This window comes from Xiphophorus maculatus, chromosome 18, assembly GCF_002775205.1.
Source record: "Xiphophorus maculatus strain JP 163 A chromosome 18, X_maculatus-5.0-male, whole genome shotgun sequence".
NCBI classification, from domain to species: Eukaryota; Metazoa; Chordata; class Actinopteri; order Cyprinodontiformes; family Poeciliidae; genus Xiphophorus; species Xiphophorus maculatus.
Window position 1 is genome coordinate 25,768,198 of NC_036460.1, and position 15,862 is coordinate 25,784,059.

At 40.2% G+C, this 15,862-nt stretch overlaps 1 protein-coding gene across 3 annotated transcripts in view; it reads right to left on the reverse strand.

Moving 5' to 3' along the window:
• Positions 1-13,897, reverse strand: part of LOC102231505 (CD166 antigen homolog) — a 73,726-nt gene extending 59,829 nt beyond the window's left edge. For all 3 annotated transcript variants that reach the window (XM_023351322.1, XM_005800904.3, XM_023351321.1), the window contains exon 1: positions 13,608-13,897. In XM_023351322.1, coding sequence (XP_023207090.1) covers positions 13,608-13,653 — 46 coding nt within the window. In that variant the 5' untranslated portion in view covers positions 13,654-13,897. The remainder of the gene's footprint in view (positions 1-13,607) is intronic.
• Between the last annotated feature and the right edge of the window lie 1,965 nt (positions 13,898-15,862).

Here is a 15,862-nt window from a genome sequence, read left to right on the forward strand (position 1 = left end):
TCGACTATTTGTCCTTCAGATTCCTTATTTATATTAAGTCAACATTTTCTTTATAAACGCCGCGTTAGACTTACAGCACTATCTCAGATGGTCAACGGATCTTTCTGAGAAACCATCAGTATCAGTTTCAGCCTCTAGAAACAGTTAGGAATTGAGTCACTACTTGTGGTTAACACACAGACCCTTTTTATAAGTACATGGCAGACATGCTTTTTTCCCCCCTCTGTGTTCAAACCACCGTACTGCACCACACAGTCAAAGTTGGAATATTAGCTTGCATCAAATCTTCTAAGTCTCTGTATGGGGCTTGTGTTTAATGCTTTAGGTTCAAAAGGAAATGAGAATATTAAACAGGGATATACTGTTTGGATGAAGACATGATACAAGAAATCATTTTCTTAGATCCCCGGGCCACAGACCTTTTCTGGGTACTCTTCTACTTTTCATAGTTCCATTTTTAGCAGATTGCCAAACAGATTTACAACTAAAAGCTAAAAAAGCATACTCAAATATGCATGAGGGAAAGCAGAGCCATTCCAAGTAGCCTATATGGAAAATAAAAGATAAAAAAATATATATATATAAACAAACTCTTACAAGCTCAAGCTGACATTGTGTTGAGTTGTTGTTAATATAGCGAACATGGCTACCAGCAGACGTAATGGCCTGAGATATGAAAATGCATTAACTACAAGACATTTCAATAAGAAATGGATTCATTCAAGCATGATATGTGGAAAAAAAATGAAAAATAAAGAATAAAAGATGCAGCCTTGAGCAGAGAACAAACTCATCTATTTATTTGAAGCTCACAATATAATATTATCTGGGTAAACATGCTCATAAAAACATACCGTGGCTGTGATGCCGTCTCGGTTCGGAGTAGTCATTCGTGTTGGCTTTGTTTATATGAGCGTGCTACAGCAAGTCCTCCACAATGAGACAGGTAATCCTAAGATTTCCTCTCCAAAAAAAAATAGGGAAAAAAATGCAGAAAATCCCAGCTGCTACACCCTGGGGGTCTGTTCTTCTGAGCAGATTTTCGGTCTGTTTTTCAGCGGATCACAACACGACATCTCGGTTTTTCTGAATCTTTTACTTGATCCTATGGCGTGTTTCTTATTCTGATTTTTTTTTTCTTCCTCAAACCACAGATTTAGCAGACTTAAAAACGATCTAGGACAACAATCCGCTTGTTAAATTGTATTAAATCATTAACTGGAATCATACAACACCTGTTTCTTGTTTTGTACTGAGAGGGAAAAAGGCACCATAACCTGAAAGTAAATGAGGCCCGAGGGGGGTTATGTGTTGCTTTGAAATTCACTCCAGGTGCACACAGGCTGCTGACCTCCTAATACGTCCCATTAGAAAAATTAAGTTTTGCATCCAATTACAAGACAAGCATCTCTTCACCTCCCCTCGAAGGGTCTGGCAGAGGAGGCAGCTGAATACTTAGCAGCGCCGAAGAGTACTTTATCAGTAAACATCTAACACGTCCACAAGGAGGGCACGAGCCAAGAAACATGGCCTGCGAATCTGAACCGGGGAGGAAACTCTGCAGCTGCCTGTAAGTGACGAGACAGTTTCAAGTCACAGTAAGCTGTTGTGAGGATTACATTTCCTCACACTAAATCGTGTTTTTTTTTTTTTTGGCAGTTTCTCATTAGAAAAGACATGCCCTTAAGCCAGAAAGGAAGTGTTAGCTGTTCACTGACTAGAATGTAAGAAAAAAAAATGCTTTTAAATGGGAAGAGGAGAAGGGATTATAATTTATGAAGCTGGCTGTTTTAGTACTTTCTTCAAACTATTTTTTTTCTTCCTCCAGCTACATATCTCATTTTGTTTCTTACTTTTTGCCCAATCACCCCCAATGGTTATCCTTTACTTATATTTTTGGCATGTTCATAAATGTTAGGTAATTGTTTTAAGTGTGCAAACCCCCTGGATAAGCATTACTAATGTTCAGTGGAACGTGTTGCTAATTTTAAGACGTGGCCAAAAGGTGTTGCAACTTGAGGATGAAAGCAGATTTCTTGTAATCTGCTTTGTTCTGGTAGTTTAGCAGAAATTATTTATTTGAATGGAGCACCAATCAGCCAGCCAAGCTTTGAAGTCAGAATATTTTCCCTCAGACCAAATAATATACAAGGAAGGTAAGTGTTATGGTAGTACATTAATGCCATCATTCTCAATGGCTTTATATCAAGTGGTTTTCATGTTTTAAATCGTGATGGACCCATCAGTTAGTCAGTGATGAAAATCAGCCAGTTTTCTCTCAATTAGCTTCTATTGCTAATTGGTCAAATAAGGAAACATTTGAATCTTGGCTACAGCTGATGATTATTTTAGTAATTGATTAACCAGGCAATTTTTCATTTAACCCTTTTTTTATACAAAAAAATACATTAAAAAATGCAAAAAAAAAACATAAGAAAAGTTTGTTTTTTTGCTAAAATGCAATAACAGAATTCCTTTAATGAACACTTGATCATTTGTAGCAAAAGATGAATCTGCAGCTAAAAAAAAACAGCCTGTGAAAAGCCTTTCAGCCCTTTCTGCTTAATTTAACGGCAATACTGTGTAGAGATAAACATTTGATTATTCTTTGAATTAAGTGATTAATAATTGGACAGCAAAAGATGCTTTTGAGGATTTTATTCTTTTTTTTTTTTTACAGAACTTTAACCAAAACTATCCCACTTGAATTCTGGGTAAAACATGTTCAGTTTTTAGTTTTTTCCACCTTAGATCCAAAATATATGTACTTTTTGGACATTTTTGGCTAAACTGCTGCTCTGAACATGTTGTCGTTTTAGAAAATTACCTTTTTTAAGAGTCTGTGTGTTTTGGTTAACGATTAATCAGTTGCTGAATTAGTTAACTTTTAATTCCATTATCTATTCACCACAATTAGTCATTTTTCTTATTCGTGTTTAATCTGAACCAAAACTAAAAACTCACAATTTTCTTTTATGAACACACAAAACAGCAGCTTTGTTTGGAGTTCATTAAAAATTGTACAAAGGTTGCTATTAAAGATGCTGCAGGCCATTTCACTCTGAATGCTTTTTATACACTTAAAGGTTAAATTTAAATAAAACTGAGTTTGTGTTATAGTCATTTCAAAGATAATTACAACAGGAAGGTAAGAAATTAAAGGAAAATGGAGATTATCTTTGGCCGGTAATACCTTGATCACCACTAGTTCATGTCTGTTACTGGAAAGTTTTAGTTAAATGTGTGATTTCACCGTTGTTGGGAAGCTACACCATTTCAATTTGTTATTCCCAAAGGCACACTACTGACTTCTTGAAAAGATTCAATAGAGCCAAAAGTGTATTGACAAGACTAAGTGAGATAGACTAACCATTTAGCCATTCATTATGTCTGCTGCTTAGATACCGCCAAAATAAGATGCTTTTAATTTCCAAGCAGAGATCTTCTCTACAAACCCTTCCCCTGTGACAGAGAGCCTCCCTGAATGAGAATCCCTGTCTCCAAGAACTTCAACCCCACCACTATAATCAGCAATAGCTCCAGGCGCTGCAGACTTGCTGCCACAGCCTGTGAAGGAAGGGATGGTGGACATCAGCGGCGCAACAAAGAAGCCGCTTTTAAAACGGCAAGAATGCGAATACTTGGGGGTCAAATGCCGACACAAAACCGTTGTTTCCAAGTTCCCAGGGGTTGGGATGTGATGGAAGCGGCGTGATGTTTCATGAATCAGACAAAAAAAAAAATGGCTTGACGGCAACAGAGTGAATAGAGAGAGACTTCTTGCAAAAGAAAGTGATTCATGCATGAATCGCAAGACAAAACTCCTTGTCATTTTATTAGTTGCCTCCAGGCATGAAATGAATGTTTCACCTTCTTTTTCTTGCACCAAAGCTGTATCAACTTTCTTGACTCTCTTTAACCTCTAAAAAAGTACAAAGTAAAAAAAAAAAAAAGGTCCAATACAAACGAAATGAAAACTCCTCGCATACCAGGAGACTCATTAATAGTTAGAAGGGTTGACTTTAAGGCATAAATATTAAAGCTTCCCCACTATGAACCACTTTTATATGGAGATGCAATGATCTGGATGTGCTGGACTGAAGAAATACCAAATACATTCGTATTTCAGTACATTTTTATCCTTTTGGTTTTTTTTAAAAGAAACGTTTTAAGTCAATTCAGTGTTGATTTTCTGTATCTGCCCATGCTAAACCTCAGATATGTACGTCGGTATCGGAAGTTAAAAAAGAGGATTGGGGCATTTTTACTTTTTATGCCGGAAGGAGAGCAGTAACGGGAACCACTTTATCTCTGATTTCACCCAGACACCGTGACCACAGAAGTCCATTAAACGCTATTCATAAAAACAAAAAGTGGCATTAGCAAAACATCCTGTAGCTTCCCGTATACGTGTGATTTGCCAATTTGTGGTATTCCTCATTAGTCCTCGTGATTCATTAGCAATACAGTTAATAGGGGGGGTTAGAGAGGCAGTCGAAGAATTCATTAAAATGGAGCAACGCCTAATGGAAAATTTGAACAAAGATCTAGGCCCTGTTAGGGATGGGTGTGGCGCCAGGCTTTTCATATGGAGCAGAGAGACTCCCTCCTCCCGCTTCTCCAGGTTGCACATGTGAAGTGCCGGGACCGGCGGCAGCTACTCCGCGCCGCCTCCCTCCTTCTCCCCCTCCGAGGGGGGGTGTGTGCTGTTCCATATTAATGACAAAGAGAGAAGCGGGAGCAAGAAGTCACTATCATATACTCATTTGTTTAAAAAGAGCCCCGCTCACAATACAGTCGGCAGGAGTCCGCAGGAATCCAGCGAAAGCCGGAGGGGGATGCGTCAATGACAAAAGACAGAAACAACCTCACTTCTTTTTTCTCCGCGAAACAAGGCTTACAGAGTTTCAGAGCACCGTTCGTCTTTTACCAAAAACCCAAGACCGGCTTCATGCATTTCAATGGTGGAGCGTTCCCACACAGAGAAAGAGGCACAACTGTGCAGAGCAGTCACCTTTCTGCTGTTAAGTCTTTAAAGCAGAGACAATAGATTTTGTTCTACTCCCTCCTCTCGGATAACAAATAAACCATTTGCAAGGCAAACCTGTGAGCAGTGAGGAAAGTCAGGAAATGTTGAGGGGGAACTTTTTTTTCATCTTTATTTTTACTTTACTTGATTCGTGAAGACTAAATAATGAGCTAAACTCAACAGTCTTTTTTTTTTTTTGACCTGACTGGCTGAAAAGGCAGTTTTGGCAGAGATGATTAAAATTGAATATATCTCTCACGCTCTGCCTTCAAAGTGGGGCAAGCCAATCACCAAAGCGTAATTAAGATTCACTCGCCGCTGTTTTCACTGATAATCCTCTGTGTAAAACTGTTGCGGGCGAACAAAGGACCCTTCCTTTATTGAGTCGTTGCCTGAGAGTGATTACTTTAGCCACACAAGTCTTTTGTTTTTCTCAAGGCAAGGACAGTCATAAGTCTCCCGGCTCTGTGAACCTAGCAGAAAGGGAATTGCTCTGTGAGACATGTTAAGAAAACTCAGCATGTTCACATGGTGGCTCATATTTCCACCGTGGCGTCTAATCTGAAAGGTGATGAGATTTTCAAGCTAGGAGTGTAACTGTGTTTTGTGGTACAAGATCTGGCAACAAGAAAAACGCCACAATACTTTTAATCAGAGTGAAATCTGCCTTTAAATAATTACTTTAATCCAGGTTTGATATGGGAATCTAATGCTTTAAGACTCCATCCTACAAACTGGATTATCTTATTGGCATGCATTAAGATAATGAACTCATTATATTTGGAATTTACTAACAAACGCAACATTTTGAAATAATACTTTGAGGTTTTGATATTGCAAACACTGATACAATGATGATATATTTGAAATGTTCTTGGCAACTCTACTTTACACCTTGTTGCCTCTTGATAGTTGAGATTCTTGATAGTCCAGTAGTATCAGTTCGATTGGGGACCAAAACATTTGTAACATTACCCTCTGGTGCGATTTGCTTTCACATTGCACTGTGCCTAACAAACAAACTTTGAAAATCCTGTTCATTCACTTGCCTGTGGTGGCGCTGCACCAAGAACCACTGAAGGAAATGACACAAAAAAAATCACTGAAGACACTGAACGCAACTTTCTTCTTTATGAATTGTAAACAAAAATGAAGTGGCGACAGATTTAAGCAGTTGTTGGATTTCTCTTTTGTCTTTAGCAAAAAGAGCAAGAGGCATTTCTCCCGCTAATGTACGACTCACCCAATTGTTGGATTTACCCAGAATAATCAGCTATTTTGTCCGCTTTCTACTTTTAGAGTGGCCGCCGGTCTATTTCACGTCCACATATGCATTTGAACTGCAGCAGAGTTCACTTAAACTAAACCAAGAGCTAGGCTTTTAGGTGGACCAGTTTGTTTTTGCTCCGCATCAGAGTTCAAATGATTCACATCGCCCCAAACAAACCGGACTTTCAAGACGAATGAACTGGAGTTCGATTAAAGCGGACTAAACAGGGCTGGTGTGAACACACGTTGACCTGGAAGTAAGAGGAAGAAGTGGAGCATTTGAATTGTCCAGGAGGTTGAGGCTTGGATCCAAGTCTGAATGCCAGCAGGATTACTTGGTGCCAAAGTGACAAAGCAAGTCAATAACAGTGTATTTATATCTATATCAGGTGGTCAAACACTAAAGGAACATACAGAAGTTACACAGCTGCAGGTGTGTATCCTGAGCTGTGGATTAATTTGGGGCTTTGGGTTCTGTTTTCCTGTAGTATTCTCAACTTTTAACTAGGAAAAACTCATTTCTGGATGAAAAGAGGACACGCCACAGTTCTCCTCCCCAGTTGGATTGAGAGAGTCGGCTAACAGAAGAAGTAATTGGGCCAACAACACACATTTAAATATTATTTTTAAATCATTTCATCTTGGCTGCAAAGTAAAAAAAAAAAAAATATTTAATGTATGATGTTCACAATACAAACGACTTGTGAGCAATGGGAGAAAATCATGATTGACTTACTGCAAGTGCTTTGTAGCTTCTCACTGTTGCTAAGCTAAAATGCCTGTTAAGTTTTTTTCTACATCTAAAATACTTCAACTAATCAAACTTGAATTCTATAACTACACTGGACAGATTGTGAAAAAATTATATAAAAAGGAGAAATTTCTATAATTTTCAGGCATCAACACAAGACAAAAATAAACAGACGTACCAAACTAAACTGAGTGATGGGTTTTTCCAACACTTGTTATTGATTAATTAAAACAAAAATGGAGTTTTAGAATTCCCAAAAATATTGCCAAACTTTGGTTTCATCCTCATGAATCCAGCATCGTGCTTCTAATCTCAAGAGCTGGATGCATCGCTACACCACTAGTCAAAAGTGATCTAAAAAAAGAGAGACAATCTATTTAAGAGTCCCGAACAATTGAGAGATGGGAGTTATCTTTCCGCTCAAGGTGAGCGATGAGAACAAGCTGTTCTTCCAACCACTGTACACACAAGCATTGGATCATAAAGAGATACCCTCCCCCCTTTCCTCAGGCACAAAAAAAAAATCCCAACACTCCTCCACCTGTTCGGTGTCCTGCTGTGGGGTAGATACAAGCCTGAGCACACCCACTCACTGCTCACTGTGTAAGGGGGTACAGACAAAGAACCAAAAAAACATAACAAAAATCAATGTGCTGAGTACATTCTAAACATGAAAAATTACAGTTTTAAAAAAAGCTGTCCTGATCTGCACTGTATTATTAGTCTACCTCTAATTTGAGGTGTGCAGTATTAATGAGCAGACCCAAAGCAGAGCACCATATGGTAAGGATGCACATGTTATAAGCATCAATTCTCCAGGGAGGAGAAGATGCACCGGCCTGATTTCTTAGAAACGCCGGTATCTGAAGCGTCTTTTCCGTCTCGGAGAAGTAGAGCAGGGTAACGAGCCGCTCTAATGTGTGCTTACCCACTGTTAGATGTGTAATAAAACCGGCTCTTCCAGGAGTTTTAATCAAAAACGACCTAACATCTGTCTCTATTTCGTTGGTACTCAGAGTTGTTTTTCGCGTTACCTTTAGTTGGCCGTAATCTTGATAGTGAAGCCGGCAGATCGGGGGAAGTAATTTAGGCTCGGTTGTTATAGTCTGCTGCTACCAGGGGCGATGCTAGGAATCCTGGACCCCTGGTGAGAAATGACACAGGGCTCCCAGCCTCAAATGCTGCTTTAATTTACAGTATGACCTCACCAGCCTGAACAGGCCTCAGGTTTTCTTTTGTTTTTCTGTTTTTAAAGGAGCCTCGCTTCCCCCCACCCCTCTCTCCACCAGCAACAGCTCTGCCTTCTGCTCAGACTTTCCGCTCATTTCTTATTCTGATCAAGGCCAGTGGAGCGCAAGGTGCACACAAATAAGCACACAAACCTTATTCTCAGCAGCGAACATCTGTCTCCTTCTTATATCTCACTTTCTTTGTGCTTCTTGGATAAGTAATGGCGTCTGCCTCCCTTTATCCGTGGTCTTTTTCATCCAAAACACAAGTGTGCTAACTGTGTGAAATAAAAAAAAAAAAAAAAAAGGGGGGGTCCACTTCACATTCTCACTCGCAACTAAGCACTAAGAGGCCTTTAGAGCCTTTTCAGAGACATCATGAGCAGCTAAATTTGGGTTAAGCAGCCAGCAGGACAATAACTTGCATAGATATCACTTTTGGGAGCATTTCAAGCATTCTTATTATAAGAAGTGAGGGGAACTGTGGATTAATAGGGCTGATGTTCCCTTTGTTCCTTTAAGATGCTGTTAGTCAGACTACATGGATTTTACAGCCCATTTATTCCCTTTAAAGAGATATTTTAGAATGTCTGAAGCAAGGTTATGCAAACGTAATGCTGCAGCTCCTTTGGTTTATTTATTTAGGATGAATCCAGATTAGTTGAGACTCTCAGCCACACCAAAAGGAGCTAAGAATGACTTAAAATGACTTCAGTCTCAAATGCAATGGTTGTTTTTTAAAATATATATATAAATGATATTGAACAAACCTTGAAACTGCTTTCATTTTTGCATTAGGTAGTTATTTGCATAATTGGTCCTGGAGCTTGAAGCTAACGGCTAGTCCAGGAGGACCAAGAAAGGGTGAGCATTTGCAGTCTTAAAACGACTCTAATCTCAAAAATCCTATAGCTTTTATAAAAACTCAATTTAATGATATGTTAGACCACAGTCAAATTTGTATTGGGCAGGTTTTTGCATGGAAGCCTATGACTATTTGGTAAGCTGGTCCCAGGAGCTGAAGCTAGCAGCTAGTTTGAGAGTCACCATGGCTGTAATGGACTTCTGCCATCTTAAAACAATTCTGATAAAAATAATACTATAATTTCAAACAACTGTTATTCTTTTGACCTTTAAACCACTGCCTTGTTTGCATCTGGTGTAATCAGGGGTGGAAATGAAAAATGTTTGTTTTACCAGCCACTCAGACATTTCACCATCCAGTGTTTTTCTTTCTTTCAATTACAAATCCCACTAGTACAAGCAAATGATATCCCCATACCTGTCAAGTCTCCCATTTTTTCTGGGAAACTACTGTATTTTACTTGCTGTATTTTATATTCCCCCTTTACTCCCCTCCCACGTTAGCTTCTCTCCCTCCCCGCTTTTATTAATACCTTCGTGACGTTACTGTGTGGTAATTAACATATTGGTTAGTTTGACACATTTTTCTGAATGGACTTACGCACTTTGTTGTTGTAGTTTTTCTGACCCGCCCGGTCTCGTATCCGCTCACTTTTCTCCGACTCCGGTTAGCAGCTAACTGTTAGTTGAAATGGCTCTATTTATAACCTTGGTGGAGAGGGGCGGGGCCAAGTAGGACTGGGGGATTTCATTGGATAAGTCCAATGTCCGTCAATGAAATCAATCAATGGGCTGCCGCGGTCGATAAAAATTAGATTTGATATATATTTTTTGTTAAATTATGACAGCCTAGGTCCATCCTACGTACAGTATGTGCATCAGTCTCTAGTCCAGTCAGCCACTCCTTCCCAGGACAGAAGTTGAAACTGAATGCAGCTTTTTTTTCTGTTCAAATTGTCCACCCGCCACAGTGGCAGGTGCATTGCTCCAATTTACACGCCACGTCATATTTTTACCCACATTTGGCCAGTATTAATTTCCACCCCTGGGTGTAATCCTGCGATTACTTAGCATAGCTTGTGCCAGATTCTGAAGTTAACAAATAATAAAAACAAGACCAATACAGACTTCCCTTTCAAACAAAACCCAATAGGTTCATATTGTTCAACAGGAAAAATATTTATGTCATTAATTTGACTGCTCATCTGCAGACATGTGCAGTTATTTGCACAAGAAGTCTGTGAATATTTAGAGTAGCTGAACGAAAAAACCTGAAGCTAACGGCTAGTCCAAGAAGACCCAAAACTAAAGCGGATTTCTACCATCTTAAAATTATTGTAGTCTACTAATAAAACAAAAACTTCATACAAGCCATGTTATAAGTTGCCGTCACATTTGTATGTGTGGCTATTCATAGAGAACCCACAGAATTTTTACACAGAGGTGGAGGTAGGAGGTGGCATTGGCCGTAATCTTGATAGTGAAGATAGAGATCGATGATCTTCCTGTGTGAACCATAACTTCTGCAACATTCTGACATTCTGCCTGTCACGTAAATATTCTTCCTGTAGAACTCTATGAACCTTTTGGGATTCAAGTTGTATTAAAGGGAAGTCTGGACAGTGATTTAAATGAACACTAGCCTTGCTAAATTTCTGCATTTTTGTTTTCTTTTTTCCCCCACCCCAGAATTGTAGTCTACCTGTAATTTTCCAAATGCTGAATTAGTCTTTTTCAACTCACACTTATCTCTTCGCAGTGGGGGATGACTGATAACAGCGCACGCAACTTCCGGTAAGCCTCAACTCTGTTCGGACAAGGAGCAGATTTTTATCAGACTAAGTGAATGCTGTTTTGTTGATTTTTACACTGCCTTACTTTTATTTAGACGCAAGCGCAAGGTTGCGTACACCTCATGAGATGCTACACAGTGGGTTCACATGTACAAGACAAGAACGGAAGCATTTAGGTGTTTTTAAATATCAACATCAACAGGAAGCTATTCTGTTTGCTCTGTATGCATGCATTATCACGCTCAGAATGTGTTTCACCAGGACGATCACTGGTGGAACACCGACCCTCCAACCTCAACTTCCTGTGGAAATAATTATCAGCTCTTCTGCAAATGACCACCCAATGTAAACACAGCAGAGGTTCAAACATTCGTATAACAATGTTCACAGAGACCCCAGTGACATTTATTCAGGCGGGAATTGTTTGAAGAGCGTGGATGTCCACACTGGCATTAGCTTCTGTTGGACTACCATCCAGCTTTAGCCTCCAGATCCAACCAATTTGGAGTGAAACCAATTAAAGTCACCAGGAGAGTTATCCCAATATGCTAACTGAGCCTCGAGTCAAAACTTGCCACCAAAATAAAAGTGCAGCTATTCATTTTTGTGTGTGTTTTTTTAATCAAGTCAATTTTAATTTCTAGCGCTTGGACAGCTTTCCACTTTCGTATTCCAGTCCACAGAAAAGTGTTTTAGGAGGTCAAAAGTTAAACAGGATATCGAAATGGGAAGCAAAGCTCCGGGATTTCTGTTCAGTCATGATTCGGATGGCTCCCCATCCCTCTCATGACTGCGTCTGAATTTTGCATGAAGGGGACACAATACTTGCGAGTTGCACAAAGGAATCGCTTTTCACAAGGAAGAAACCCAACTGCAAGCGGTCTTCAAAAGAGACGGGGCACAAATGAACAGTTGTGGGAAATTAAGCGCAGAACCCAAACATGCAATTAAAGCCCTTCAATCCCTCTTTCCTGAGATTCAAACATCAGGCAAGCCTCGACATAACCTAGTTAGGAGATGAAAGAGTGGCGAGTGAATGACTCTCAGGTGGAATTGGGTGACCCCCTTCCAGCACGAGATTAGTCCATTAGCAAGAGAAGAGCCCCCACTTGCCCGACAACTAAGACCAGCTGTGACACCGAGGCACTGTCTGTCTGTCTGTTCAGGAAGGGCAGTGCAGCAGGGAGTGGTGGTTGGGGTGGGTGGGGGAGCGGCGGTGGGGGAAGGGTGGAGCTGAGGCGGTGAACAAAAAAACAGATGCATCTTTCCGGAGTATTTGTCCCAGGACTGACTCCTGTTTTCCGGCTGTATCTGGTTGCGAGCAGTTGCTCGGAGTTTGAAGCTCAAGCACTCGCAGCTGTTATAAATGTGATCTCTTCAAATCAAATAAACCCCAACAGTTTGTGAAACAAGCTCTGCAGCAGCGTTACTGCTGCCATTGCCAAATGTTTAGCGAGAGCTTTCAAGTAGTTTTCTCACACCGTGTTAATCAGTGCGACGGCTTTTCTCGCGATCTTGCGAGCAAAGACAAAATGTTTCAACTATTTAATCACTCGCATCATGACCAACTGTGGAGGATATCTCAAAGCGCACGCCGCACCGTAGCAACACAATGATGTAAAGCCATTAAGAGACCTCTTTCCTTTTTTTAAACTTCCATTCAGATGAAGCACCTGGATTGGGCTGAAAGGTGCTGCACGGTGTTCTTTTACAACAACAGGCGCCACTGCTGAGCAGCGAGGCGAAGGGGAGCAGAGTGGGATCAACCTCCCCGCCCCTCTCTTATCCCAGGAAATGCTCAGAGCTTATGGCTTTCTGCTTGCAGCCAGGCTGAGTGATGAGAACACATGGTGCTGCTACCTGTTGACCCAACAAGAGCAGACAAAATGGAAAACTACAAAGAGCCGCAGACATGTCCACAAATGCAAAACATGTGCAAAACACATAGGTGCACAGCCTTTGTCCATATTTAAATGCATTCCCCGCCCCATGAAAGAAGACAATCACTTTCAATACATACTTTCTGGCTTAAAAACAAAAAGATTCCACTTGATTTGCTAAAACTAAGGGCCCATTCACTCACACAAGCCAACACTCCTGCCAACATCCCTATGTGTAATTACTAGACATGTAAGGAATGCTTCCCTCGCATGGACAGCCCATAATTATCATAAATCATACAGGAGACCGGCATCATTCGGTCTCAACAGCCTGCTTGTTAACAAGGACAGAAAACACACACGGAAAAATGACTCATGTTAATGAGATCATCATAACCAAGGCACTGAGCACATATCAGGATTGAGTGATGACCACCTCACAGATCCACAATGGGCTCATAATGAGTTTATAGATAGTTATAAGTCACCTATGATACAAGCCGGACATTTTTTGAAATACGGTAAAGAGTTGATATTGATTGTTTTTTGTTAAAGGTGAGGAAATTTTAATCAAATGTAGATGTTTGAAGGACCTACACTAAGGCTTGTTTAAAGCAAACTATCAGCGAGAGCTCAAACTCAAGAATGCGATTTAAAAACCTCGTTGTTTCTGTTTATTTCTTGTCGTTGAAGTTGTGATGGACCTGCGAGGAAGAGAAAGCACTTTTCACGCATTTACCTGCGTCCACTTCTACCATCATGACAACCCAGACAAAAAAAAAATTAGCTTACCTTGGCACAGGAGCGCGGAGAAGAGGAGGGACAACAAGTGCATCATCCTGGCGATTCTCACAGATCCTTAGTCAGCTCTGTTTCTGATTCGAAGGTTTGTTAAAACCCACTTCACAATTTTATTTCTTTTTTTTTCTTCCTTCTTCTTTTATTGTTCTTATTTAAGCGGGTGGATTAAATCAAAGAGTCCTCGCGCGCCCGGCTCGCTTCGCTCCCTCGCGCTGGTTGGTCTTGGCTCCTCTCCCAACGTGGCATGTGCTCGCGCTCACATCAGCTCTGCTCAAACAGGTAATTGCAAGGGGCTCGCAGACGAGCGCGAGGGCGGAGGATCCTGCGCGCGGCTCCGCCTCCGATACTCACCCCCTACCCGCCCGCGCTCCCTCCCTGCTCTCCCCTCCCTCCAGCAGCGAGTACTCCCCTCCTTCCTCCCACACACGTATATAAGTGCACCCCCATCACACCGGCCTCCTTAAGCCCCCCACCTCCACCACCACCGCCTCTCTGTACTCTCTCATCTCCAACTCCTCGTTTCTCTCCCTTACCCTCCTCTCATTCATTCATTCTCATCCTCAGTCTGCACACACATTTAGAACTCAAAGGGACACTTGGAGGAAAGCAGCATTTCTTAAAAAATAAATACATTTAAAAAAAACAACAACTCCCACCTGCTTTTAAAAGTTAATCACAGGGAGGGTAAGGCTAACTGAAGTAAAAATATAATAATAATTGAGGTGATGAAAAAGTTTGTTTTGCAACAATTATTTTAAGTAGTATGATTTATTCAGTAACTTACCAGCATAATGTAAACAGCAACAGTCAGAAGAGGAAAGGCAATAATAACAAAACTGCTACCACTAATAACAACCATAATAGTAATAATTGTGACTTTGCTATAGCATGTTTTAAAATGTTCCATAATTCCATATTATTGTGATTATGTTTTTCTATTAACATTTATAATTAGTCAAAACAAGTAGCATTTATCACTTTTAAGCATACATACTGGCATAACAGCAATGCACAATAAATATAATGATAATACAGAGAGGTTGCTGGTCTATTAGAGGCAACACACACACACACACACGCACCCCCCCCCCACCCACACACACACACACACACACACACTCTGTTACCTAAAGGCATTGTTATTATACTGGTCTTCAGCTGCACAGCCCCATAAAACAAACTGTGATGCACCAGGGTGGTGCATCACAGAGATTAGGGACCACAACTGTCTATGACTAGATAAAATTCATAAACACTTTGGATCCTCTCTAAAATCACATATAACTGCATATTTTAATAGTTATAAAACCAGATATACCTACCTCAACATGCATTAACCCATCTAATGCCAATTTTTTTCCAGACACAGAAATGTTAAAATCAGGTATTATTGGCAGCTCTTTGAACTAATCAAGAATATATACTGTACATATATATATATATATATATATATTTTTAAATGGTCAAAATATGTGAAAAAGTGTTTCATGACCGGTGGATGAGCTCAGCAGTGCTCTATACGGGGGAAAAGTTATGACAATTCCAAGGGCCCCTGACCAATAGGGGGCCCTCCACATTGTTTTTTATTTTGTTCATAGAAATGTAAAAAACGGGGCCCTGTCAATTACAAAATTAATTATATTGTGTTTTCTAAAATCGTTTTTAGCAGTAAAAATGAAATGTTATCCCTCCCAGACCAAAAAGCACACATTTTCCCTGAACCCCCCTGGATCTGCATGAAATGATTTGTTCCTGCTTGGAGCGCTTGATGGTGACGATGTTCAGCAGCAGACAGTAGAAAACAAGAACGACTGTGGCTGTTACTGTGCTGCTAAGAAAAATGATAAAGTAGGTTTTCAAAAAATAGAGAGACAGAGAGAGAGAAAAAAACAAGAGTGTCAATTTATAACAGTTTTTCTCCGAGAGGTGAGTAAACTGTGTGAGATCATCAACCATTCAGCATAGTTAGCTTAGCTACAGACTGTCTGCCTCCATTTCACTAGCATCTAATGAATTAAGGAAAGAAATTACCAACATATTCATATATTAAACTTGTCCCTGTACCTTTTACTACTAAACAGGTGAGTCAGTCAGCAGCAGCTCTAGTCCCTCCTGACCCGTCCTCTCCTGAGTGAAATTAAAGCTGCAGCATGTCACTTTTATAAAAACTTTTTTTTTTTTTACATATTTGTTAAAACTGTCCTTATGTTGGGACAGTATGGTATGAGAGATAATCTGTTAAAAAA